General features: G+C 43.1%; 1 protein-coding gene across 1 annotated transcript in view; it reads left to right on the top strand.

Annotated features, from left to right (window-relative positions):
- The window catches only part of JADE2 (jade family PHD finger 2), an 874,388-nt gene that overhangs the window by 259,513 nt on the left and 591,311 nt on the right, over window positions 1-23,564 (top strand). Inside the window, exon 2 of the mRNA XM_078653277.1 lies at window positions 2,135-2,267. Coding sequence (XP_078509403.1) covers window positions 2,166-2,267 — 102 coding nt within the window. The 5' untranslated portion in view covers window positions 2,135-2,165. The remainder of the gene's footprint in view (window positions 1-2,134; window positions 2,268-23,564) is intronic.

The raw sequence follows: 23,564 nt of genomic DNA, 5'->3' as shown, positions 1-23,564 counted from the left end.
GTTTATATACAATATACCATGTTTAGGTATATTCCTTGCCATAGAGTTTTGATCCGTTTTCGTTTTGAAACCACTCCAATATGGCCGCCAAAAAACGATAAACATAAGTCCACTCTCACTGTTTACCAAACAGAGGATTAATTGTTCCTGACATGCCGGTCGGGTATACCGTGTTTTCTCGTGTGCGGGGATTCTAACTAAGAAGTCACACATTACTTCACGAAGTGAGTATTAGAATCTTTTCGGGTTCATAGAGAAGAGGGCGCACGCATTTCGAGAGTTCACTGTGGTGGAGGGTAAAACTATCGTTTTTTAGTTTTTTTAGTTTTAGCTACACATATACTTACTATCCATTGACTTGATGATGTTTTTAATTGATAAATGCAACTTTTCCTGATAGTTTGAGATTTACCTGAGAATGTATTTGAGAATGTACTCGAGAACTGGTCCCTGATATATACTTAATGTGATCATTTAATTTGTAGAATCCGGTCCCCGATGAAGGCTATCACCTAGCCGAAATGCATTGGACAACAAAATATTGATTTGGAAAATGAAGTACTAATTCAAAGACTGGATTATTTTGAATGCTGTTGTGAATTAATTCTACGAACGTCACAATGCGAATAAACGCAATTTGAATCTTCACCTAATTTGAACCGATTTCTTTGGAACTTTTTTGAATTTGTCAACCCAAGATTTGGGACATTGCTGTGACTAGGGGACGTCACTCAATTAAGGGTCACGCTTATCATCTAATTACAAATGCACCTATCTCAATGTCGAAAGTGGTAATATTTTACAATATACAAGGGTGCAAGGAATCAGAGGCTCAATACCCCTTACGCCACCAAGGATATAAATCCTATACATTTACGACAAAAACAATGATTCAGCTCTCCAACATGTGAAAAGATTAGTATATTCTATAAGTACAAGCAAAGTAAAAAGAAGCACATCAATTCAGCAGATTCTTGTTTCTTTGTTTTTTTATTGCAAAATATCTTCTTAAAAGCGACCGTGAATAAAGAAACAAAGAAACAAGAACCTGCTGAATTGATGTGCTTCTTCTTACTTTGCTTGTACTTGTAGAATATACTAATCTTTTCACATGTTGGAGTGCCGAATCATTGTTATTGTCAAAGATTTTAATAGGATCAAAACAAATCAATTAACTTTACTCTGTGATGCACAAATGATTAATAATCACTGAAACTCGATTTCCATACATTATCATTTGCGTGCAGTATAGTTTTATTAGTAAAACTGTATGTCTATGCAATTTTGGTGTCAATCTCAATAGAAAATATGCTCTCTGTCTGTAAGTGGAAGTGGGCTACCAAACAAATGTTTTAGTTTCATTTTTTTTAAATCGCCACCTCATGGCTAGAGCCAGACTGAGAGCTCAAAGCGGCCCTTGCAACTTTGTTGGACCAGCCCCCGGGGGTGCACGGGTAAAGCAATGCTGCTTTTGTTACTGGGAGGTGATATTGCAGCACTGCTGCAAAACCGGACCCTACCCTTCCAGCCTCCCGGGGAAACGCCTGATGCCGAGTCTGGCCAGTCATGCCCTGCTCATGTCCATTAAAGCAAGGAGGGTAACAAAAGTTTGTCTTTGTAGTAATTGAGTTGGGATCTAAAACGTTTGGGAAGCTCTTCTGTACAATATTTGTCGGGTATTTTCACATTCTTTTTCATGTGCTCAAATAGCTACATTAAAAAAAATTCTTGACATAACACCTGACAAACATGCTTTTCGTCGCAAAGTTCAAGAAAGCTTTTATTCTCTGTTTTATAGATTTTCCTCGATTTCCTGCATGGGTTGTGAAAACCTAGAGGAGGCAGGATTTATTGCCTGAACACAAACAGCAGAATATTTCCATCACTCTTTGTATAGATTCTGGGCCGTTTACATTCCAGGCTGAGACAAGAGCTTCAAAAGAGCTATAGCCATTTGCTCGCAAGGCATGCATTGTGTAAAATGAATACAAATTTATTTTCCTCTCCATTACAGGTTATTTTCCGTTTTTTTGGTTGCTATTAGCTCATTAGTATTGCTAGAGTTGTACAGGCGCTCTGTGTTGCATCTTGTAACTTTAAAAATGATGCAAATTCATCCTTTGTCCTTTTGCAGGTCGTTTAGCTCAAGCAAGCTGAAGAAGGCAATGCGAGCCACAGGTGCAGGACAAGATGTTTTTTTGGAGATAATGACCCCAGCAGCAGAAAGTGAACAGCACTCTTCGAGCAGAAACAGTCAACCGACAACGGTAAGCAAGGATAACAATTCTAGAATTCAGCCTGAACGAGAACGCACAAGCCTGAAAATACATTATGAACAACATGCATGAAAAGACAAAAATGAAACACAATACTTCAAACACTAATCACAATACACCTCCCTCCTTTACACATTGATGCAAAACATAAATCATCAAATCTTTTAGGTACACTTCTTGCCCTTCTTGGACGTTCATAGGTACTCTCAGCGGAATGCAAACCCAAATCAAAAGTAAGATTATCCTCTAGGGTAAAGGCAAGCTCTTAGTGGACATCCAAGTCATCAGTAGAAATACCCTTAAATTCCATTATAACTGGTTCTGAATCAGCAGAGTCAGAAGAAGCACTGTTGCAAAATGATGCATTACCTACTGAGTTTCCAGCATTACCCTGTGAATTCTAGGAATAGATACTCCAATGCCAGCTGTAAAAGAAGGAAATTGTGAGCAAAAATCTAAACATATATCAAGATCGGGACAATTATGGTTACCAGAACACTCTCACTAATCTTAGACCTATCAGCCAAACACTTAGCAGCTTTAGCCAATCTGCGCGCACCCCACACATATTGTTCAGTTTCGCAGATGATCTTCCCCCTCTGATGACTTTATAAACTCTTGAAAATTTTGACTCTCCTTTTTTACCATGACACAGTCATTTTATCTGAACAAAGTCTCCCACAGATAACTTAAACTTGCTTGAATTGATACCATTTTTGTTTTTGCTAGTTTTTTAATAACATTAGTTTTAGTCTTGTTGTACATTTCCTTGAGATCAATAATGGATAATTTTCTTTTAATCCAAGATGGGTTGAGATCGGTATGGGGCACCCTCCCTTTCAGCATAGAAAAAGGGGAAAACCCAGTAACCAAATTGGGATTGGTATGATAAGCCCAAATTTTTCTTGCAACAAATTCCTTAACGGCATCTTTATTAGCTAAAGCAGTTTGGACTCCCTCCACGATGACTGCTGAATCTCTCTACTAGACCATTTATATTGAATAAATAAAACGTAGTCTTCTTATGAAAAAGAATTCTGCCCTTGAAAAATGTCTGCAATTTCTAAAGAGGTGAACTGCATACCATTGTGGGTCACGACACTACAGGGAAAACCCTCACTTGTAAAACATTCTGCGAGAAACTGAATAACCGTGTCAGTGGTAGGTTGAAATGTCCATTTGACTTCAACCCACTTAGACAATTTAATCAATGAGAACAAACCCATAAACTTGAAGTTGAGAGAAATTGTCATAAGGACCCAATAAGTCTAAAACTAATTTCTCCCAAGGCCTTTTAGGAAACTGTATATAGCAAAAATTGAACTTAGTGGTATTAAGGGATTTTTCGGAATTCACACATATTGTACACTGTTTAACAAAACTCACTATTTCAGCATCCATGTATGGCCACCAAAATATTTATCTAAGTCTTCTTGGTAAGCCTTTCATCAAGATGTCCGTAATGAGCCAACCTAATAATAGTTTGGTGGATACTTTTGGGATGAATAATGCGTTCTTCTTTGAAGACAATACCATCAGAAACTGAAATTACATCTCAAACCTTCCAAAACCCTTGCTTAACAGGAGAAAGTAAACTTTCACTTGGCCAACCTCTGTTGGATAAATCACAAACTGTGCACAAATCATCACTGCATTAACAACCCTCTATCCAACTCTAAATAGACAACTCATTCTCACACAACATTAAAACATCAATCACTGATGCAACCACGCATTCTTCAATGAACAAATCTCGAATAAAACTCACATAGCTCCAGATAAGATCTCAATGTATCTGTATCGTCAGGGGTATCTAGTGATTCAATAGCCCGAAGCAAGCTTTGTTTAGGAGACATGCATTTTTCAGAATTAACATGTTCAAGATACTCAATCTTCTGAGTCCGGGGTCCTCCATTTTTACATTTGTAATGTCATTCATCTATCATATACGATCTGCAGTACCTTGGAAAGCATGTGATTACAAAAATCAACTGTGTCTGCATATATTCATGTGTCACCCTGAAATGCCTTGACACCATCCATTATACCCTCAAACAGGTAAAACATACGTTTTTGAAAGACGGACGCAGCTGATGCTAATTCAAATGTCATCTTAATATATATAGAAGCCCAATCAGGAATGATAAATGTTGTTAGATGTCTATAATTTTCTTCCAATTCAATTTGATGATATGCAGATTTTATATCCAGTGCCGGAAAATAATTTGCTCCTTCCAGTTGTGCTAGCAACTCACAAATTTTGGGAAGGGGAGGACAATTTACTAAAATCTGTTTAATTAAAGGCTCTCAAATCTACACACAGTCTGGAAGAACCAGACTTCTTTTTAACCAAAACAATGGGAGAACCCATTCAGAAGCAATAGCCGCTTCCATAACCCAATCATCGTATAACTGTTTCAAAAGCAAAGTAAGATCCTTCCTGGCACTTAAAGGTATAGATCTGAGTTCATGTCTAATAGGAGACGCACCGTCTTCGAGATACATTTTGTGGGAAAAACCTTTAAGAACACTCAATTCTTTCTGGAAACTTATTGTATGGACATGCAATTAACAGGTAAATCAGCAGAAGGATCCTTAACAAGTCCTAAGCTTCATTGGTGTCTCCAACCCAACACATGTTGGCCATTTTTAGCAACATAACTCTTGCCTAAAATGGCGTGTGATGAAAATGAAATAGAAGCTACAGAATAACCTAGGATATTAATGGTAGGCTTTCCATAACAATAAGTCTTAATGTCAATCTCTAGGGTTCTGTCCTTCCATTGTTTTGAAAAAACACATTAGAAATTAAAGAAAACTGTGATCCAGAGTCAACTATAATCTCACTAAAGGGGTCACAAATGGAGAAATTGTTACCATCCACGGTACCACTCCATACTATAGTACTCACAAAAAGTAACCGGATGGTCTACCGACTCTACCTAAAAATTGGTTGTAAAAATGGGGGACTATTATTATTATAAAGACGAGAACACTCACCCCAAAGGTGACAAGCTTCATCATTGGGTTCCCTCTTGCACACTGCAATCGTAAGGTACACAGTGGGGGCTACAACTCTCCCGCAGGAGAGGAGCGAGAGGTGTTTTAATCATCCAATGCTGGTAAGAGTAAGGGGCAGAGTGAAAAAAAACAACTAGAGTAGTGAATTAAAACTATCTCATAAGAGGGCAATAGAACTTTAATAGTTGCCCCCAAAGGACAGAACTAAAACCAGTGTGAGAAATAGGGATAAAGATATTCCCTATTAGCCTAGGTCAACATGTTTCTGCTTGATGACCAAAGGTTCGTGGCATTCTTCAGGACCAGATCTTGTCACTCTGCTATCATTGTGAAAAAAATAATAGAATTACCATACTTAATTCTATGGAAACGACCATGAAACCAGCTGCAGTCTGGTCCGTATTCTGTGAAAAATAGAATTAATCATGTCAGTCATTTTTCAATATTCCCACATAAAAACAACCAAAACACCAGTGTACATTCCACCTCACTACACAAGTGTCAAACTTGTTTGTGTTTTTAACACAATCTCCCCAGTTCCAGACCACTCGTCTACCTCCAACTACAGAGGGTCCTTTACTCGCGGATCTCGAGAATCTAAAAGTGTAGCATGTGTAAAAGTCAAAAAACAGAATGAAATACACTTTGCCATGTCATAAGTGTTCACAGGCATGTCCTTTTATGTTCCTTAACAATCTCCTATATTTGCTTATCCGATTGCTGTCAGAAAGAGCTCATAATGATTACGTACTCCATTGTAGTTATAACATGCATAAAAAACACGCTGCCTCACCAAAGTCAATGTATCACCCTATAGAGTGGCAACTGACCATGGAGATCAAGAATGAAACAAAACAGACGTGTTACACTACAACACTACATACGCCCGACTTAATTCATAGAAATATGCTACATCATAGCGCAAAGTCAGGAGGCTTCTTACCATTTTTCCCGAATTCTCCAGCATATGTGTAACGGCAGAAGGGGACGAGGTGTCGAAAGCGTATTCCGTTTATACTCTGTATACAATACGTGCCATGCCCCGGAAGTGGAAAACCACATCCGGGTCCATGGCAAGACGTCAATTGTACTCCCGATACGGATTCCTATTTTACGGGCGTGTGCTTGCTAAATATACACAATCCATAATCATAGCGTATTATAAAACTTACAAAACAATAAACCTTGTTCAAAATAAACAGAAGGAGAAAAAAACTACAAAAACATTGGGATTTGTAGTCTCTTATCGAACTAGTATGGTTGTCATATTGGACAATTATGTCCTGTCTACACACACAATTTTTAGTGTACAAGAGGTTTATCACACGTCAGTATACATTACTTCAGTTATTTGCTCCAGTTATTCGATGTACTTTCATTCCAAGTGTTTACCATAGCTAAAGATATTAACGGATATACACTGTGCTACACATACTAGTTCGATAAAAGACTACAATTCCCAACTTTTTTGTAGTTCTTTTTCTCCTTCTGTTTATCTTGACAGAAGGTTTATAGTTCCATGACAATATTGGGTTCAGCCCTGAAATATAATTTTTCTGTCTACAGCCTCTTGAAACTCATCATATACTTCAACATCATGAGGGGGAAGTCACTCTGGCAAATTGTGCCTTGGTACCCATAGCAATCAATAATAAAACCTTTTTCCTGGAAGCTGTAAATGAACTGGCATCAATAGCCATCGTAAAGTTATTGAACAAGCCCTACCATTTGCTTCATCTCATCAGTTGGTCTCCAGGATTTTGTGATAAGGTTGTCGATGGATTACAGCATTGTTGCACACTTATAAGATAAATATAAATAAACTCAGTACCTTTTGAATGCTGAAAAATGATCGTTGATGAAAACACAACCCATAAACATTTGGCACAATAAAAGAGTAAGTAAAGCACCCAGGCGCTTACTGAGATATAGCTGGAAAATGCATGTAGGAAAGCTGTGAATGACTGGGAAAATGGCAGCATGTAACTTCCATACAGGACGTAGAAAAATCATGTCGGAAAGCTGCGGCTGTCAGAAAAGATGGCCGCACGTAAACTGCTGTACAGGACGTTTGGGCTGGAAGGTTTACACCACTGGCATGCATGACCGCTGCTGCCGATGACGTGCGTACAGTAGCTGCCGATGACGCACATAGAAGTACTCCCGCTATACCTTGGGTACAGGCGTCCTCTGAAAGTTGCACTTCAAAGTTGGACACCAGAGAGGGGGCAATGAGTCAGCCCTGGAAGCATCTGAGCTGAATGGCTGCTAGAACACTAGTGGAGTCACTGTGAAGCTGGAGGAGAACCCTCATCGCCTTCCTAAGAGAGGAAATCCCTTTCCGCAGTACGGATACTGGAGAATATCATTGCCAAAATGAAAAAGCCACTGCAAAGCCACAGGAGCACGATAAGAAGTTTATTCAGAAATAATGTCCCCGGCAGAAGTAAGCGAACAGCACTCTCCAAGCATAAATAGCCAATTGACAATTGTAAGCAAGGATAACAATTCTAAATTTCAGCCTGCAAGAGAATGCACAAGGCTGAAAATGCAATATGAATAACATGCATTTAAAGACATAAATGAAACAAAATACTTAAAACACTAATTGCAAAACAAGCCTAATCCACTTTATAGTTCCATGGCCTGTTCTTCCTTTTTTGCCATCTTAATAACAATAATTTGTTTTTGCCTCGAGCAATAAATGCAACAATTATTATTTTTACATATTGAAGCATTTAAAATAGCCCAACACGTATGTGCGTAGGGAAATACATCCAGGCAGGGGTGGCTCCTCCGTTATGGCGGGAGGAAGAGGAGTCGGCGGCCGCAATGGCCGCTCAGAGCTGTAGCTCTGTGAAGATGTCAAGCACTGCAACACTAAACTGCTATTTGTTCTAAACAACCCCTATTTTAAAATGAATATTCAACAACCGGAAGACCAGCGGTAGTGATGGAGCTGAAAACTGCTGTGTAAATTGGACGATTTAACCCGATATCGGACCCTGTAAACTCCGGGACCTGTGTGCAAAATGGCGCCGGCAGATAATTAGCTCGATTCCTGCCGGGCTGAGAGCAAATACAATCACCGCTGGATTTGCCCTGCAACTTGATACGGCCCCTTAAACTACCGGACAGTGGGGGGCGGAGCTAGCCGAGGAACGAAATGGCCGCATACTGAGCGAGCTCCTACGGGCGGCCGCCAGTTTCATCCTCATCCTGCACTATATATGTGAATCTCATCTCCATTAAGTGCCGAATTTTAAAGATTAATACGACGCCTACACTCGGGGGGAGCCTAGCAGCATTCTAATTTCCGAGTTGAGAACGTTACGACACGCAACCAGCCGAGGCCTGCATGGCGGCGTCACAGGAGACGCATCAATCTGGAGTGCACAGCCGGGCCGCGACGCAAAGCACGCAATCCGGATAGTGGCAATCCCGACCCCCGCACGGAGACGGAGGTGCACCGAGGGGCAACTGCCCGGGACCGGAGACAGACCCAACGTGCCCGCGCACCACTCGCACTCCTAAGGTACGGCTAGCCGGTCGCTTGTCAGAGGGAGCTGCAGTGCATGCCTTTTGATGCTGTGATTTCAAAAAGGGGGTGGTGATGGACAGAGTATCTAAGTTAATCAGAACACTCCTACCCAGTCAACAGATCAGGGCTTGATCCATCACCGTTTTTTAGCTCACTGCACCATCCCAGTTCAGCGGGGACCGGTTTCTGGCATTACAGCCGTCTTCGGCCCGGCTTGCTTGAATCCTGATGGTGCAATGAGCAAGGGACTCACGTCTGAGCATACCCTTCCACACTCATGGTGGCCAAAATAATTGGCCATGTCTGAACTGGGGTGGCAGAGTGGGCTAAAGAACGGTGATGGATTAAAACCAGATCTGTTGACTGGGTGTGAGTGTTTGATTGGTTCAAATGCTCCGTCCATCACCACCCCCTTTTGTACCATTTTGATGCTGTGAGGCATGCTGCGGGCCCAGGCTGAGGAGGTGCGAGAGTGAAGTGAGGCCTAGTACAACCTGGGGAACCTAAACGTCGAGGCGAGTGACAACAAAGTGCACAGTGCAGCAATCACGGATCAGTTTAGACCCATCGAGACACGGGCTTAAATGGAGGACTCTCGGAACCTGACACGGCTGCGGTGAGCACCTGGGGTCTGGGAAGCCTGGAAAGATCCAAGAAGGTGGGCCCTGGAGAATAACATACTGCTTAACGTATTGCTTAACGGACCACAAAACACAGCGGGGCAAGAGTGTGCTTAAACAGCTTATATCTCCATCCAGTGGACACGCGACTGCCTGGCGGGGCGCCAGAATTGTCACACCTGGTCGAGGGCCATAACCTGAGCGCGCACTGAGTTGAATCCGGAGAACCCACGACCGCGCCCCGGGACGGGCAGCAGATAAGCGACGAGACACCACGGCATATCCTGACACTGTGAGGAGCCTGACATTGAGGTGAACAAGAAGGCACACAGCCCTTTAAGACACCAGCGGTTGCAGCAGAGCCTGCCAATCTCCATTCTTAGCAGATATAGAACGGAAACGTACGCACATAATCGAGCCTCGCTGACGACTCGTATATGCCTGCAAAAGACTGGTTTGACATATACGCCCGGGCCTGAACCGGTGGCAGACGCTGGAATAGCACGCAATTCGCTTGCTGCGCACTTTGAGCGACCGGGGCCCCGCGGCCGTGCGAAGAGGCAGACCAGTCCTGAGACACAATGGGCAAACCAGATAAAAACCAACCGAAAATACACTTCAACAATAAAAAAAAACGCAAGACCAATCCGGAGAGGACCACCAGGCAATTACAACACCAGCGCAGGCTACAGGAGGGCTTCCGGCGGACAACATACAGTCGATGTTCCTCACGATCCAAACTACGCTGACGAATATAGATGGTAAAATTGACAATCTTACACACAGAGTGGACCGCATGTCTGAAAGGCTAGACAGACACACAGAAAGGATCGACATGGCCGAGCGCAGGATATCGGCTGTGGAAGATGCCACCAACCAAATCACCACGAAGCAATCTGGGGTAGATAAACAACTGGCTATGCTAACCGCTAAAGCTGAGGATTTGGAGGCCAGGTCTCGAAGAAGCAACATCCGGATCATGGGAATTGCGGAGACGACAAACACAGGCCCAATGGAGAAATATGTGGAGCAACTCCTGATTACTCTACTGGGTAGAGACGTATTCTCTGAGGTTTTCCTGATAGAAAGAGCCCACAGGTCATTAGCTCCAAAACCACCGGTGGGTACCAGGCCACGGCCCATCATAGTGAAATTACTAAATTACCGCGACCGAGACGCAGCATTGCGGATGGCACGAGAACTGGGCGCCCTACGACACGAGGGCATCGATATAGCCCTATACCCAGATTTCACGCAATCAGTCCAAGAAGCGAGGAAAAAGTACGCACAGCAAAGCAAAAACTCTGTGATTTGCAGATCCCATATGCCATGCTACATCCGGCCAGGCTGAAGATCACCGACGAAGGCACTACAAGGATCTTCAACGAGCCTAAAGAACTCCTGAAATACCTGCAGCTGCGGAAACCGAAAGGGGAACGTAGAAGATTGCCGCGAGATAGACAGCAAGACTAAGGGCCTATGTCAGATGTGGAATAATACAATTTACTCCGCAGAGATGTGTACAGACTTGCCAGATAACGCTGCTAACCTAGGAGGACTACAACCAAGGGACTTACTCACGATCGCACCTCCACCACTACGTCAGAAGTGGACTCTGATTTTGAGGACTTGGCTGCAAACTGAGGTGCAACGTGCTCCATACTCCAGAGGCGGTCGAGATGAAGATCATCTGCTCAGATAAGTCAACTGTGGGATGTAACGAACTGTGCATTGTAAGGGTGTGACAAATCCACGTAATTTGTAATTACACACATTCCTATTGATAGGCTTTGCTGTGTAGCATGGAGATGAGGAAAAGCTGTGGGGTTCACAGAAATAGTGCACTCCCATGTTTACAAGATGCCCCCCCCCCCTCAGGGCGTCTCTGACGAGGGGGACAGAACCTGGCTACTCCCGCCCACTTGTGTACATCACGCTTGTTCTTTATTCCGGGGATGTTAAATGTTATATATGGGAGGGGAGGTGGGACGGGCATGGAAATCTTGAGGAGGATGTCTTCGTCGAGGGGTTTCAGACAGAGTGGGAGGGGGAGGACGTTGGGGGGGGTAACCTTGAAAATCACCAAGCAGCTTTAGATGGCAACGCAATCCACTTACAGGACTATACACAACTGAGACTTATGACTAGTAAAATGACTGCTCAATCCTTCATTTGCGAAGTATGCCCAACGTGATACAACAGGTTAGGACACTGACCCTCATGTTCTGGAACGTGAGGGGCCTTCCAGACCAGCGCAAAATCAGGAAGGTCCTCGCATATTTAGATAGGCATACGGTAGATGTCGCATGCATTCAAGAAACACATATTGCGCCCCACCAGGACTGCAGAATAGGTTATAGATGGGCGCAATTTCGTGTGACATCTTCTTACTCGAACTATGCTAGGGGGGTACTGATACTGATTAAACGTACTACTCCATTTACACTCATTGGTGCGATCACTGACGACCACGGGAGATATATCATACTCAGGGGAAACTTTGGAGGCACGGATATCACAATTGTTACAACATATGGGCCTAACGTAGATGATCCACAATTCTACGATAGTATCTGGACCAAACTCAGAGAAATTCAACCGTTGGCTATTGTGTGGGGTGGGGACTTCAACACCTGCTTAGATCCCGTAATGGATAGGGCATCTGGCACTGACAAACATGGAAGACGGGCAGCTAGATCCATAATGGAGGGGATGGACGAGTGGTCAATGGTAGATGTGTGGCGGTTGAGACACCCAGGGCGAAGAGAGGGTACATGCACCTCACTGACACACAACACTTGGTCGAGACTGGATTACTGGTTGACCACACAGGTGGTCAGCACGTGGACACAGACAGTAGAAGACCTGCCTAAGACTCTGTCGGACCATTCCCCGGTAAGATTAGTTCTGGAGGTCCCTACCCACACCCAAGACAATTTACATGGCGCCTCAGACCAGCGGCGTTGAAAGATCAGGTCTTCCGTGGCGAACTACGACAAACTATCGAGGACTTCTTTCAGATTAATACTGGCTCGGTAGAGAGCTATAGGACACTATGGGAGGCTTTTAAAGTGACCATAAGAGGAAACTGCATCAGCAAGCATTCTGGTATTCTCAGAGATATTAGGCAGCAACTGGCCATGGTAGAAAAAGACATTCAGAAGCTAGAGGCTGACTATGCTGACACATTACAAGAATCCCTTCTAGCAGACATACGATGTAAAGTGGATACCTATCACGAATATGCAGACACAGAAATAAAATACTTGTCCAAACAATACACGGCTAGAGCATACGGGGAGGGAGGTCGACCGGGCAGAGCGTTGTCGCACAAGATTAAGCCAATGCAGGGCACCTCACTTATACACACACATAGCGAATGAACAAGACGAACAGGTTTATGACACCCCTTCCAATCTGGATAGTTTCCGAGCATACTATTCCAAACTATATACTACACAGATATCACACGCACAACAGGATGTTCATGAATATCTGGATGACGTAGGCCTAGCCTGGCTTTCAGATACGCATAGGGAATATCTAGGACATCATATAACGGAAGACGAATTTAGGGAAGCGATTAACTCACTGCCTAACAACAAAGCCCCGGGCCTAGACGGCTTACCCGGGGAATTCTGTAAAGAATTTAAAGATCTGCTGATACCACAGCTAGCCCAGATGTACGGAGAGGCTTATGAAGAAGGGGCCCTTCCGCTAACATTACGAGAAGCGCTACTGATAGCTCTTCCAAAACCGGGCAAAGACCCTAGCCAATGTGAATCATACCGCCCCCCCTCTCCCTTATAAACATAGATGTAAAAATCCTGGCCAAGATACTAGCAAACCGAATACAACCATTACTGGGATTCCTAGTGCTACCAGACCAAGCGGGCTTCATACCCACAAGATCCACAACCCAAAATATATGCACCATCTTTGCAATGTATCATAGTTAGAATCCCGAGTTGCCGGCGGCAGCCGCACTTCTAGACGCGGAGAAAGCCTTCGACTCAGTGGAATGGGAGTTCATGTTTACCGTCCTATCCAGAATGGGGTTCCCGCCTGCCTTTTTGAAATGGATCGCCCTACTATACAGTGAACCTAGAGCTAGAGTACGCATTAATGGCCATATCTCACAGCATTTTGTTATCAGACGCGGGACACGACAGGGATGCCCGCTGTCCCCCATTTTGTTCGCGCTAACGCTAGAGCCGCTAGCCTGTAAAATTAGACAAAAACACCCAGAAACGGCGCTGCAGTTTAGTCTTCGTCCAGTAGGAATCTCCCTCTATGCTGATGACATGGTCCTTTATACTAGATACCCGGACACAAATCTAAATCCGCTGATTAGGGAATATATCAGATTCGAAAGATACTCTGGCTCAGTATAAATTGGAATAAATCGGTAGTGATCCCCTTAACAGCGGAGACCCCGAAGCCAACCTTAGACTACCCACTTAAATGGGAAACGGAGCCAGTGAAATACTTGGGAATCTGGGTACATCGGGACCCGGAGACGGTGATTAAGGCAAATTACGGAGTGCCAATGAGCAAATTGCAAGAGCAAATAGAGAAATGGATTAAACTACCGCTATCAATAGCGGATCGAATAGCACTCCAGAAAATGGTAATACTACCCCGATTTCTATATTTATTTTGGAACATCCCAATTTGGCTTACACAAGCATTCTTTGCCAGGTTACGCACAGCGTTGCAACGACTCACATGGGTGGGAAAGCAACCCAGGGTGAGTTGGAAGACACTAACAAAACCATATCATCAGGGAGGTTTTGCTGCCACGACCTCCAGTTATACTATTAATGTGCACAAGCACAGCATGCACATTATTGGACTCAACCGCACTCTCATATCCCGCATATATCGGTAGAGTCAGACAGTGTTCACCCGCATAGGCTAACACAGTACATACTGGACCCTATAGGGAGCTACTCCAATGACACAATACACCCAGTCAAATGCACATCTAGAGCCTGGCATACGCTGGCAATACGGGCAAGTAAGCTGCTACTTTATGCTCCGGCACTTCCCCTGGTGAATGACCCCAAATTGTCGGTAACACAAGAACAGAGTATGAGGAAGGTGCTAGGAGAGATGGGATTTACAACGATGGGCACGCTGTTCCCGCATAATTCATTCATCTCATCTCAAAATCCATCCCTGTATGCACACAAAACGCCGTTAAAAGTGTTTGCATACTTTAGATTGAGGGCGGCAATTAAAGATGTATATGACACGTTCCCGGCAGAACCCACAGCAATACAGGCCCTGCAGATATTACTCACTGCGCCAACGCGTGCGAAATTAGTTACAAAACTGTATACTGCATCCCAGAACGAGCAAAGTACAGAACCTTATAGAGCAATTAAGCGGTGGGAGGAGGCGACGGGGATACCCATCTCAGAAGAAGATTGGAGCTATAGCTGTGCACAATTACACTTGCTTACATCGAACTGCAACTTACGAATTATACATTTTAGATTTCTCCATCAGACGTACTACACGCAGGGCAAATTGTATCGCTACGGCCTCAGAGCAGACGATAAATGTCGGAGATGTTCCGCCCCTAAGACAGACTTTCTACATATGGCATGGGTATGCCCTGGCCTGGACACGTACTGGCGGGAGGTGCTGGACGCACTCATCTGCATGTTAGATGAGCAAATACCGAACACACCATTGGTATGTCTATTCGGTATCCACAAACTTAAACAGCTTAGACGGCGCAAACTACTAGCAGTGGCACTACTACTTGCGAAAAGACGCATAGCCATTAAATGGGGCAGTAAGCGCCCGCCCAGATTCAAAGACTGGCTGACTGACATGCTATATTGTAAAGAAACACTAGGTGCCTATGAGGAAGAACTACCGCAGGCCACTAGACCTAAAGACTTCTGGCAGCCACTTATGGACTACTTACTGCAACAGCAAAACGACTCCTGATAGATAATTGGGAAAGGACATGTGGTGATGGGAGAAACACCTTACCAGAGGGATGTGGTTAATGTCTAAACGTATGTGTAAATGATGGACTAGGACACTGGCTAAAATGTTGGTCTGCATGTAAAGTTACCTGGGGAATTCGCTATCTCTTTGTGGTTGTTGTGTATTATACCAATGCTGGGTCGCTGTGCCTGTACAATGCCATCACATTATATTAAGCTGTGAAGGAAAGTAGACGGAAGTGGATTGTAAACAATATGTATAACTACTGCCGAAAGATTGTATTTTGTTGCTGCTTGGTGAAATATAAATAAAAATAATAAAAAACCTCCAGGGGTGATCTGCACCTGATTGAGCTTGCCGAAGCCTGAGAATTCCTCGTGGCTTCTGTCCTGGCTTTAACAGAAACACCCCGAGCGAAATCGAAACTGACACCGAAACCGGACACGTTTTGCTGCCAGTGTTTTGTGGTCACCCACTGGGCCCCTGCAAGAGCCTCGGACATGGATATTGTCCCGCGGGGATTACCGCCACAGTTATAGACCCAGGCCCGGCGCTGCTGGCAAAATCTGGAGGTGAGCGTGGATCCGGAGCTCCTCTGTTCTGAGCATTGGGGGCATTACAGGGAATCCCCCAGACTTAGCAAGCTGGCCTGGGGACTTTGTTTGAGGCCGAATTTTTCATCTAGGGGCCTTCTCAGGACAGTGCCTGACCTCAAGATGGCGGCTGGGGCCAGTGTTGGTTACCACCGTGGGGGGACTACTGAGGCTTCGGGCACTCCCAAACTTAGCGGTAGGGCCTTTCCAGCTGATTCCCCTTTGAGATGGTGCTCTATCCTGGGGGAATCTCGAGACCGGGGTGTCCACTGTAAGGACGGGCCTGGACAATGCCTGACCTTAAGATGGTGCCTGCGCCTTTGACTCCGTACTGCCCGCAGTCTTCTCTGGTTCTCTGGCGGCTACCTCTCCCGGACGTCGTGCCTCCTGCTGACTGCGCCTTGATAACATCAGAACAGCAACCCCCACTCACACCTGGGCTTAGATCAGACTGCAGTTCTCACCTCTCCTACTCCGTCGTATGAACTCAACTTTTTCAGATTAACCCTGATCACTATCCTGACAGCGGAGACCCAGCAACTTGGTTGATGCCCGGTGGAGCTGCCTGGACAGCTACAGAAGAGATTAGCCCTGGTTCATCCCGTCGGCTGTCACCTACCCAGCCAGACATTGGGCACAGTTTCTCCCCATCTCTCTGCTTTGTCTCCTCCCCCGGATGAATTACCGTACCACTGCTTTTGTTTTTGTCTTATGTTTAAACCTGATCATTATCCTGAGTGCGGAGTCCGAGCAATATAGCTGATGCCCGGTGGAGCTGCCTAGACAGCTATAGAGGAGATCGGCCCTGGTTCACCCCCTCGACTGTCACCTACCCAGCCGGACATTGGGCACAGTTTCTCCCCGTCTCCCTGTTCTTTCTCCTTCCTCCCCCTCCCACCGACGAATTACTGTATCATTGCTTTTTTTGTCATATGTTTAACTATGCTCTTGTAACAGATGTAACTTTTCGTCATGAGGACAGGGGCACGAAATCCCTCTGCTGCAAACAGCAGAAGGATTTCCATTTTTTTAGACCTCTCCAGAGGCCCCTCACTGGTTTTCAATCCAATGACAATCGCGCACATGGCACGCTGTCATAATTAGATTAAAAACAAAACTTTGTTTCAGTTTTAGTGTTTCAGTGCTCGTCGGCCTATCTCAGCCCCCGAGCACTGAAACACTTGGGAGAGGTATTGTTGGAAAGTGGAGAATCTCCCCCTTCCAATGTTACCCCTCCCTAGTGGATCCCTGCTTGGGGATCCACCCACTAGGCACCTGAAAAGAAGCAGTTAGGCAGATTGACTTCAATTCTTTATTTTGTATCTCTCCAACAAGACAGGAGCAACGACCGCAGATCACAACAGCTCCTCAGCTCAGCTGTCACTGTACACTGCCTTACCTTCTATTCTGGAACTCCAGAGGAGTGGAAATTCCTTACAGTATGAAAGGCACAGCATCCAAGAATGATATATACATATACAACCCACATAAAAATACATATGCAACCCAACACACCTTCCTCCTCTGCAAAAGAAAACAAATAAAAACAATGAAACTGAAAACATATTAATTCATTATATAATCATGACATATTTTGGGGGAACTCTTGAAACTCTAGACGAAAGAACTCGGGTAGTTGAACCATGAGCCATTTCACCTTGACTATGGTGATTTGTATAACCCTTATGCATCAAAAGAGAAGGTGATTTGGAAACCAAGATTTTGTTTTTGTTCCACCATCTTCCATCCTCTAATTGTACTGCACTCTTGTTCACTCTTACAACAGACTTAGGACTAGAGAACTTGGATTCACCTTTAGGCACAATACATGCACATTTGACTCTAACTTGATCCCCAACTTTCACATTAAGTTCTCTGGAACTATTCTGAACATACTTGCTTTGGGCTTCTGCTCTTTTCTTCTCTACTTCTTTTATCTTGTCTACTGGTAGACCAAACTCACCCATTCACTTCCTTGACAATTTGGAAGATGGAAGGCGACCCCTTAACAAGATGAATGGAGAAACTTCTGTATCAGAATTTGGGATGGTACGTACGGCCCACAACAAATTTTTTAGTTCACTTTTACAATTTAAACTGCTGGCTTTAGACAACTGTACATTGTTCTTGATAATTAAATCTCTCTACAAGACCATTACTCCTAGGGTGATAAAGAGAAGTTTTTATGTGTTTGACATTCATGAAGCTTTCAACTCTTTAAATTCCGAAGAAGTAAATTGGCAACCATTGTCTAAGATTATTTCATCAGAAACACCTTCCCTAGCAAATCCAAATTCAAGAAATTCTACCACACAATACGTGGTGGGAACCTTCACAAATTTCAACTCCAGCCAACGACTGTGGTTATCTTTTACTACTATGCCATATTCCAAAACGCCAGTATCAGACAAAGATAAAGGGCCAATGATGACAAAGATAAAGGGCCAATGATGTCAATGGCCAGTTTAGACCAGGGGTTGGAAGGAACACTCACTGCTTGAACAGGACTAGGTACTGTCACTTGAGACTTGTCACTTACAGCACAATGTAAACAGTCCCTCACAAAATGGTCTACTTGTGTGTCGAGACCGGGCCACCAAAACTGCTCTCTAATTCTTCTCTTCATGGCACGCATACCAATGTGGCCCTCATTAACTAAAGTAAGCACCTTGACTCCCATGCTCAAAGGAACTACGAGTGAAGAAGAGCGATACAAAAACCCATTAACAATAGAGAGTTCATCAAAAACATGCTTGAATTTACTGATAGTTTCATCATTCAAACATTCTCTGGTCCAACCTGTATGAATCATTCTCATGAGCTTTTTATTGTCTAAATCAGTATCATACGCATCTCTCCATTCACTTTCTAAAATGGCTCCATCTGAATGAGATACTGCGTAACAAAATAATTCCGACTCAGACTCCTTATCGTCATGAATATCCACATCAAAAGTACTTCCTGACATTCAGGACAAACAATCAGCTAAAATGTTACATTTTCCAGGAACATATTCGACATCGAAATTGTGATCCAACAATCTGTACTGCCACTTTGCAATACGAGTGGTGGCTTATCTCCTCCTTTGGTAGTAAAGAGTTGAACCAACGGTTTATGATCCACTCTAACAGTAAATTTGGAGCCCCATAAGTACTGTTTAAGATGAACAATCCCCCACCAGCAGGCTAAAGCTTCGCATTCTATCACTGAGTAAGTTGCTTCAGCCCCTCTCAGACCTCTTGAGGCAAAGGCTATCACCTCATCCTTGCCATCTCTATGTTGCATAAGTACAGCACCAAGACCTTTCTGACTAGCGTCGGTCATGATTATCATATGATTATTGATGTCAAAAGGTTTGAGAGGGACAGCATGTGTAATCTCTTTTTACATTAAATTCCTCATCACATTCAGCATTCCATGTGTAGACTACATTTTTTTTAAAGTACATTCCTCATAAGGAATGTTTTTGCAGAACAATTACGTACAAATCTTGCATAGAACTTGATGAGTCCCATGAACGATGTCAATTGATCTTTATCACTGGGTGCACAAAAATCCTCTATGGCCTTGACTAAACTAGATTTAGGCTTGACACCCTTGGCCGAAATTCTATAACCAAAATAATCTACAGGAGATACATTTAATTTACATGAATGGAAAAAACATGATGCAATTTTTCATTGTGTTGAATTTGATTAGAACCATAAACCAACACATCGTCCTGGAATGCCATCACTCTGGGAGTATTTTCGAACATGCTTTCCACAATTCATTGGAAAACTGATGATGCAGAAGCAAGCCCAAAAGGCATTTGTTTGTATTGGAACAAACCTTCTGGACTGATGAAAGCACCGTTCTTAAGGGTAGGAGTCATCTCAGTGATATTTGGTAAGGGGTATTGATCAACCCAAACACTTCGATTAAGATCGCGAAGATCAACACATATGGGTAACGCACCATTGGCCTTGCGGGCTAAAACAATGGGTGAAACCCAATCCGAAGACTCAAAGGGTTCTATGACATCACTTGAGCATAATTTATTTAATTCTTTTTCAAGTGCATCACGTAAGGCCAAAGGTACTCTGCGAACTTTGTGAACTACAGGATTGGCTTGATCAATTAGTCTGATTTTATGTTTGAATCCCTTAAATAGATCTAATTTGTCATTAAAGATTTCTGGATACATTGTCTCCCATGCATTTTCTTTTACCATTTGTATGCAAACTAAGTTTTTCTTTAAAATAACTTGTTCAGGATCATTAGGATCCAAAATGATCTCTAAATTACCTTGGTCGTGCCATCCTAAGTAACACGTATCATCTTCAGCTACATACTCTATCTACACCTTGACCATTACTGCCTTTAAAACATAAATTTGCATGAAATTCACCAGATATTTCAATGGTTTTAACACCATAAGCAATGGGATGAACAGACGAATGTTCTAAATTAGTACCCTGAGATTCAAATAATTCTTCCCATACTTTGTCACTTATTAATGTAAACAGAGATCCTGAATCAGCTAACACTGTAATATATTTTCCATTCACAGATGCAGTACATAAAGGTCGTTTTCTACCTTGTGATAGAGCAGAAATAACATCAGTGTTGTGAGACTCTGTTATTAAACTAATTTGATCCTCCTCACTTGAAGATGATTCACCTGTGAGTTGTTCAACATTGAGAACTTTCTTAGAAGGTTCAGAATTAACAGGTTTTCCACTTGATCTACACAATTGAGCAAAATGACCTTTTTTAAAACATTTGCTACAAGTTTTATTTAAAGCAGGACAGAATTTGGCATTCCCAAGATGAAAAATGCTGCAGCAATTGTACCACTCCCAACGTTTATTTGTCGGTTTGGAGTTAGTAGATGTAGATTTTCCTAACCCACCAGATTTGTCTTGTGTCAACTCTGTCACTGGCCAAGACCTGAACCACAGAAGCCGAAGATGAGCCCAATGCCCCACCACCGACGCACCGCCCGAAAGAAATAAAACTTCTCAGACAGCACACCAATAGGGGGTAAGGGGAAGTGGATAAACAAGAGAGGCAGCCTCAACCGTGGACGTCCTGCACGCTGTGGATGCTATTGGATCAGCTGAGCCGGTACACCCTTAAGCTGCACCTGTAGTGGACGAAATTATCATAAACAATAATGTAATACCAATTAAATTGTTATTATTATGACTATGTTGGAATTTGAATTACCATTTGATACAAGGCTATTGCTTCTCTCTATGTTCCTTTTTAAATTAATAATTGAGGCACCTGTAATATTGACAACAACTGTCAGCTTGGTCTTCCAGGTTAATATTTTCTGGCTTGAATGTTATTCCTTATGAAGCATTTACCTCAAATACCTCAGGTGGTGTCTTGAATAAACAATATCTTCAGCAATTCACAACTAACTAATCTATGACTAACTAATTGGGTTTATTTTCCTATATGCTACTCAGAGTCTTTTATTATGTCATACGTTATATCAAAATTGATGGTGGTATTACCAAACGGTGTCAGCCGACACCTCTTACCACCGCTACCACGGGAGCATGATTTCACAGCAACCGCTCTCTCCGATAATGTCTGTCACGAGATTGCTTCGGCTGTCATGAAGGTTTCTGTTTCGTTGTTCGACGTCTCCCACGTTGCGCATGCGTGTTGCTTGCTCTCTTCAAGATTCTGCAGTCAAGATACTTAAACACTAAGATTAAAGCTTCCGCGGACTGAGCTGCGAAAGTTATACTGAACTAACTACCTTGTGGCAACCGCAATACGGAGCGCTTCTAAAGCTACTTACTCCGAAACTTTGACGGTTGAATTGCACAGTCAAATCGTTAGCTCGCGCATTCAACACTTGGGTTGCTGCGAGTTAAGAAAGTCTAGAATGTCAACCTGACAACCCGGCGGTACCAGTCTTCGCCATGTTTGATTTCTGCAGAATTAATAAACACTGCTTTAAAAAGAGTCTGGTAACCTTTAATCCATTCTTTCTGATGTAACGTTTCAGTTCTGCATTCTTTTTGTTTTTCAATGTAGTGTTTTGAGTTAAACGGATCTTGACAGTACCTCCCTCCAAAGGCGCTCTCTTCACATTAGGTTTAGTTGGATGGGTTTTATGGAAATTTTTAATTAGCCTAGAAGCATGGACATTAGAAGATGGTTCCCAAGACCGTTCCTCTGGGCCATAACCCTTACACTCTATCAGATAATGCAATTTTCCACGAGACCATTTGGAATCTAACACTTTGCTAACCTCGTATTCCTCTCCAGAATCAATAGTTATTGGCAAGGGAGGTTTTTGTCTCAGATTGGGTGGGTTCTTTTTTAGAAGTGAAATATGAAAAGCTGGAACTTAACTACCACTGGATTTATTTTTTTGTTTATTCTAAAGGGACCAATGAATCTTGGTTGAAACTTTCTGTTCCCTTTCAATTTCAAATGTTTAGTTGAAAGTCAAACCTGATCACCTATATGAAATTCTGTGCCCTCTCTTCTTTTTTCATCTGCTTGCCTTTTATACGAGGTTTTGGCCTTCTGTAAATTCTCCTTAGCAAGTTTATGAGAGTTTTCTAACTGCAATAACAAGTTTTTAATTGCTGGCACAGTTTCATCTTTTTTCCCAGTCATTAAATTAGGATGTCTTCCTGAATTTAAGTCAAACGGTGTAAAACCAGTGGAATCATGTTTTGCATTATTGTACGCAAACTCAGCCGTCCAAAGCATGTCCAACCAGTTTCCCTCCTGTTCCAACAAGTAGAGTCTCAAATATTGTTCTAATTCTTGATTTACTCTTTCAGTCTGATCGTCGGTTTCAGGATGGAAACTGGTGGAATACCGCGTGTCAACTCCTAATCCCTGCATAACTTTCCTCCAAGACTTTGAAACAAATTCAGTTCCCCTGTCAGAAATAAGGACTTGTGGAACCCCATGAGCCCGAATGACATGTTGATTGAACCAATGAATTAACTGTGTGGCTGTTGGAACAGATTTGAGTGGAACAAAATGACTCATTTTAGAAAATGTGTCTACTAGGACTAAAATGCTAGTGTAACCCTGACTGGGCGGAAGGTCTACTATTAAGTCTAAGGTCACTGTGTGCCATGGGTAAGATGCATTGGGGAGAGGTTATAATAACCCTTGTGGAGCTTGTCTGTTTGTTTTCCCTTTGATGCACAACTCGAAACATACTGTGCCACATGAGCCGCCATGCCAGGCCACCAAAAATGTCTCTTTACCAAATCTAGAGTCTTTTTACTGCTTTTATGTCCTGCCAGTGGATCATCATGACAATTACGCAAAGCTATCTCTTGCAACTGTTTTGTGGGTAGATACAAGGCTTCTTCATAATAGGGTAATTCCTGTTTGATGCTTTTCTTCTCATCATCTCTTGCCCAGTCCTTTAAGCTCTGAAGTGAACAATGATTACGAATTTCCTTGGCAAACTCTTTTAAATGGATAACTCCGATGATTTTATCCAACGGAATGATAGGTTCATCAGGAGGAACTCTGATGTCTTCGGACATGTTCAATCTGGATAACGCAT

This window comes from Lissotriton helveticus, chromosome 7 (genome assembly GCF_964261635.1).
Source record: "Lissotriton helveticus chromosome 7, aLisHel1.1, whole genome shotgun sequence".
Lineage (NCBI taxonomy): Eukaryota > Metazoa > Chordata > Amphibia > Caudata > Salamandridae > Lissotriton > Lissotriton helveticus.
Note: the sequence above shows the minus strand (reverse complement) of the source record. Positions and strands in the feature narration are given on the sequence as shown.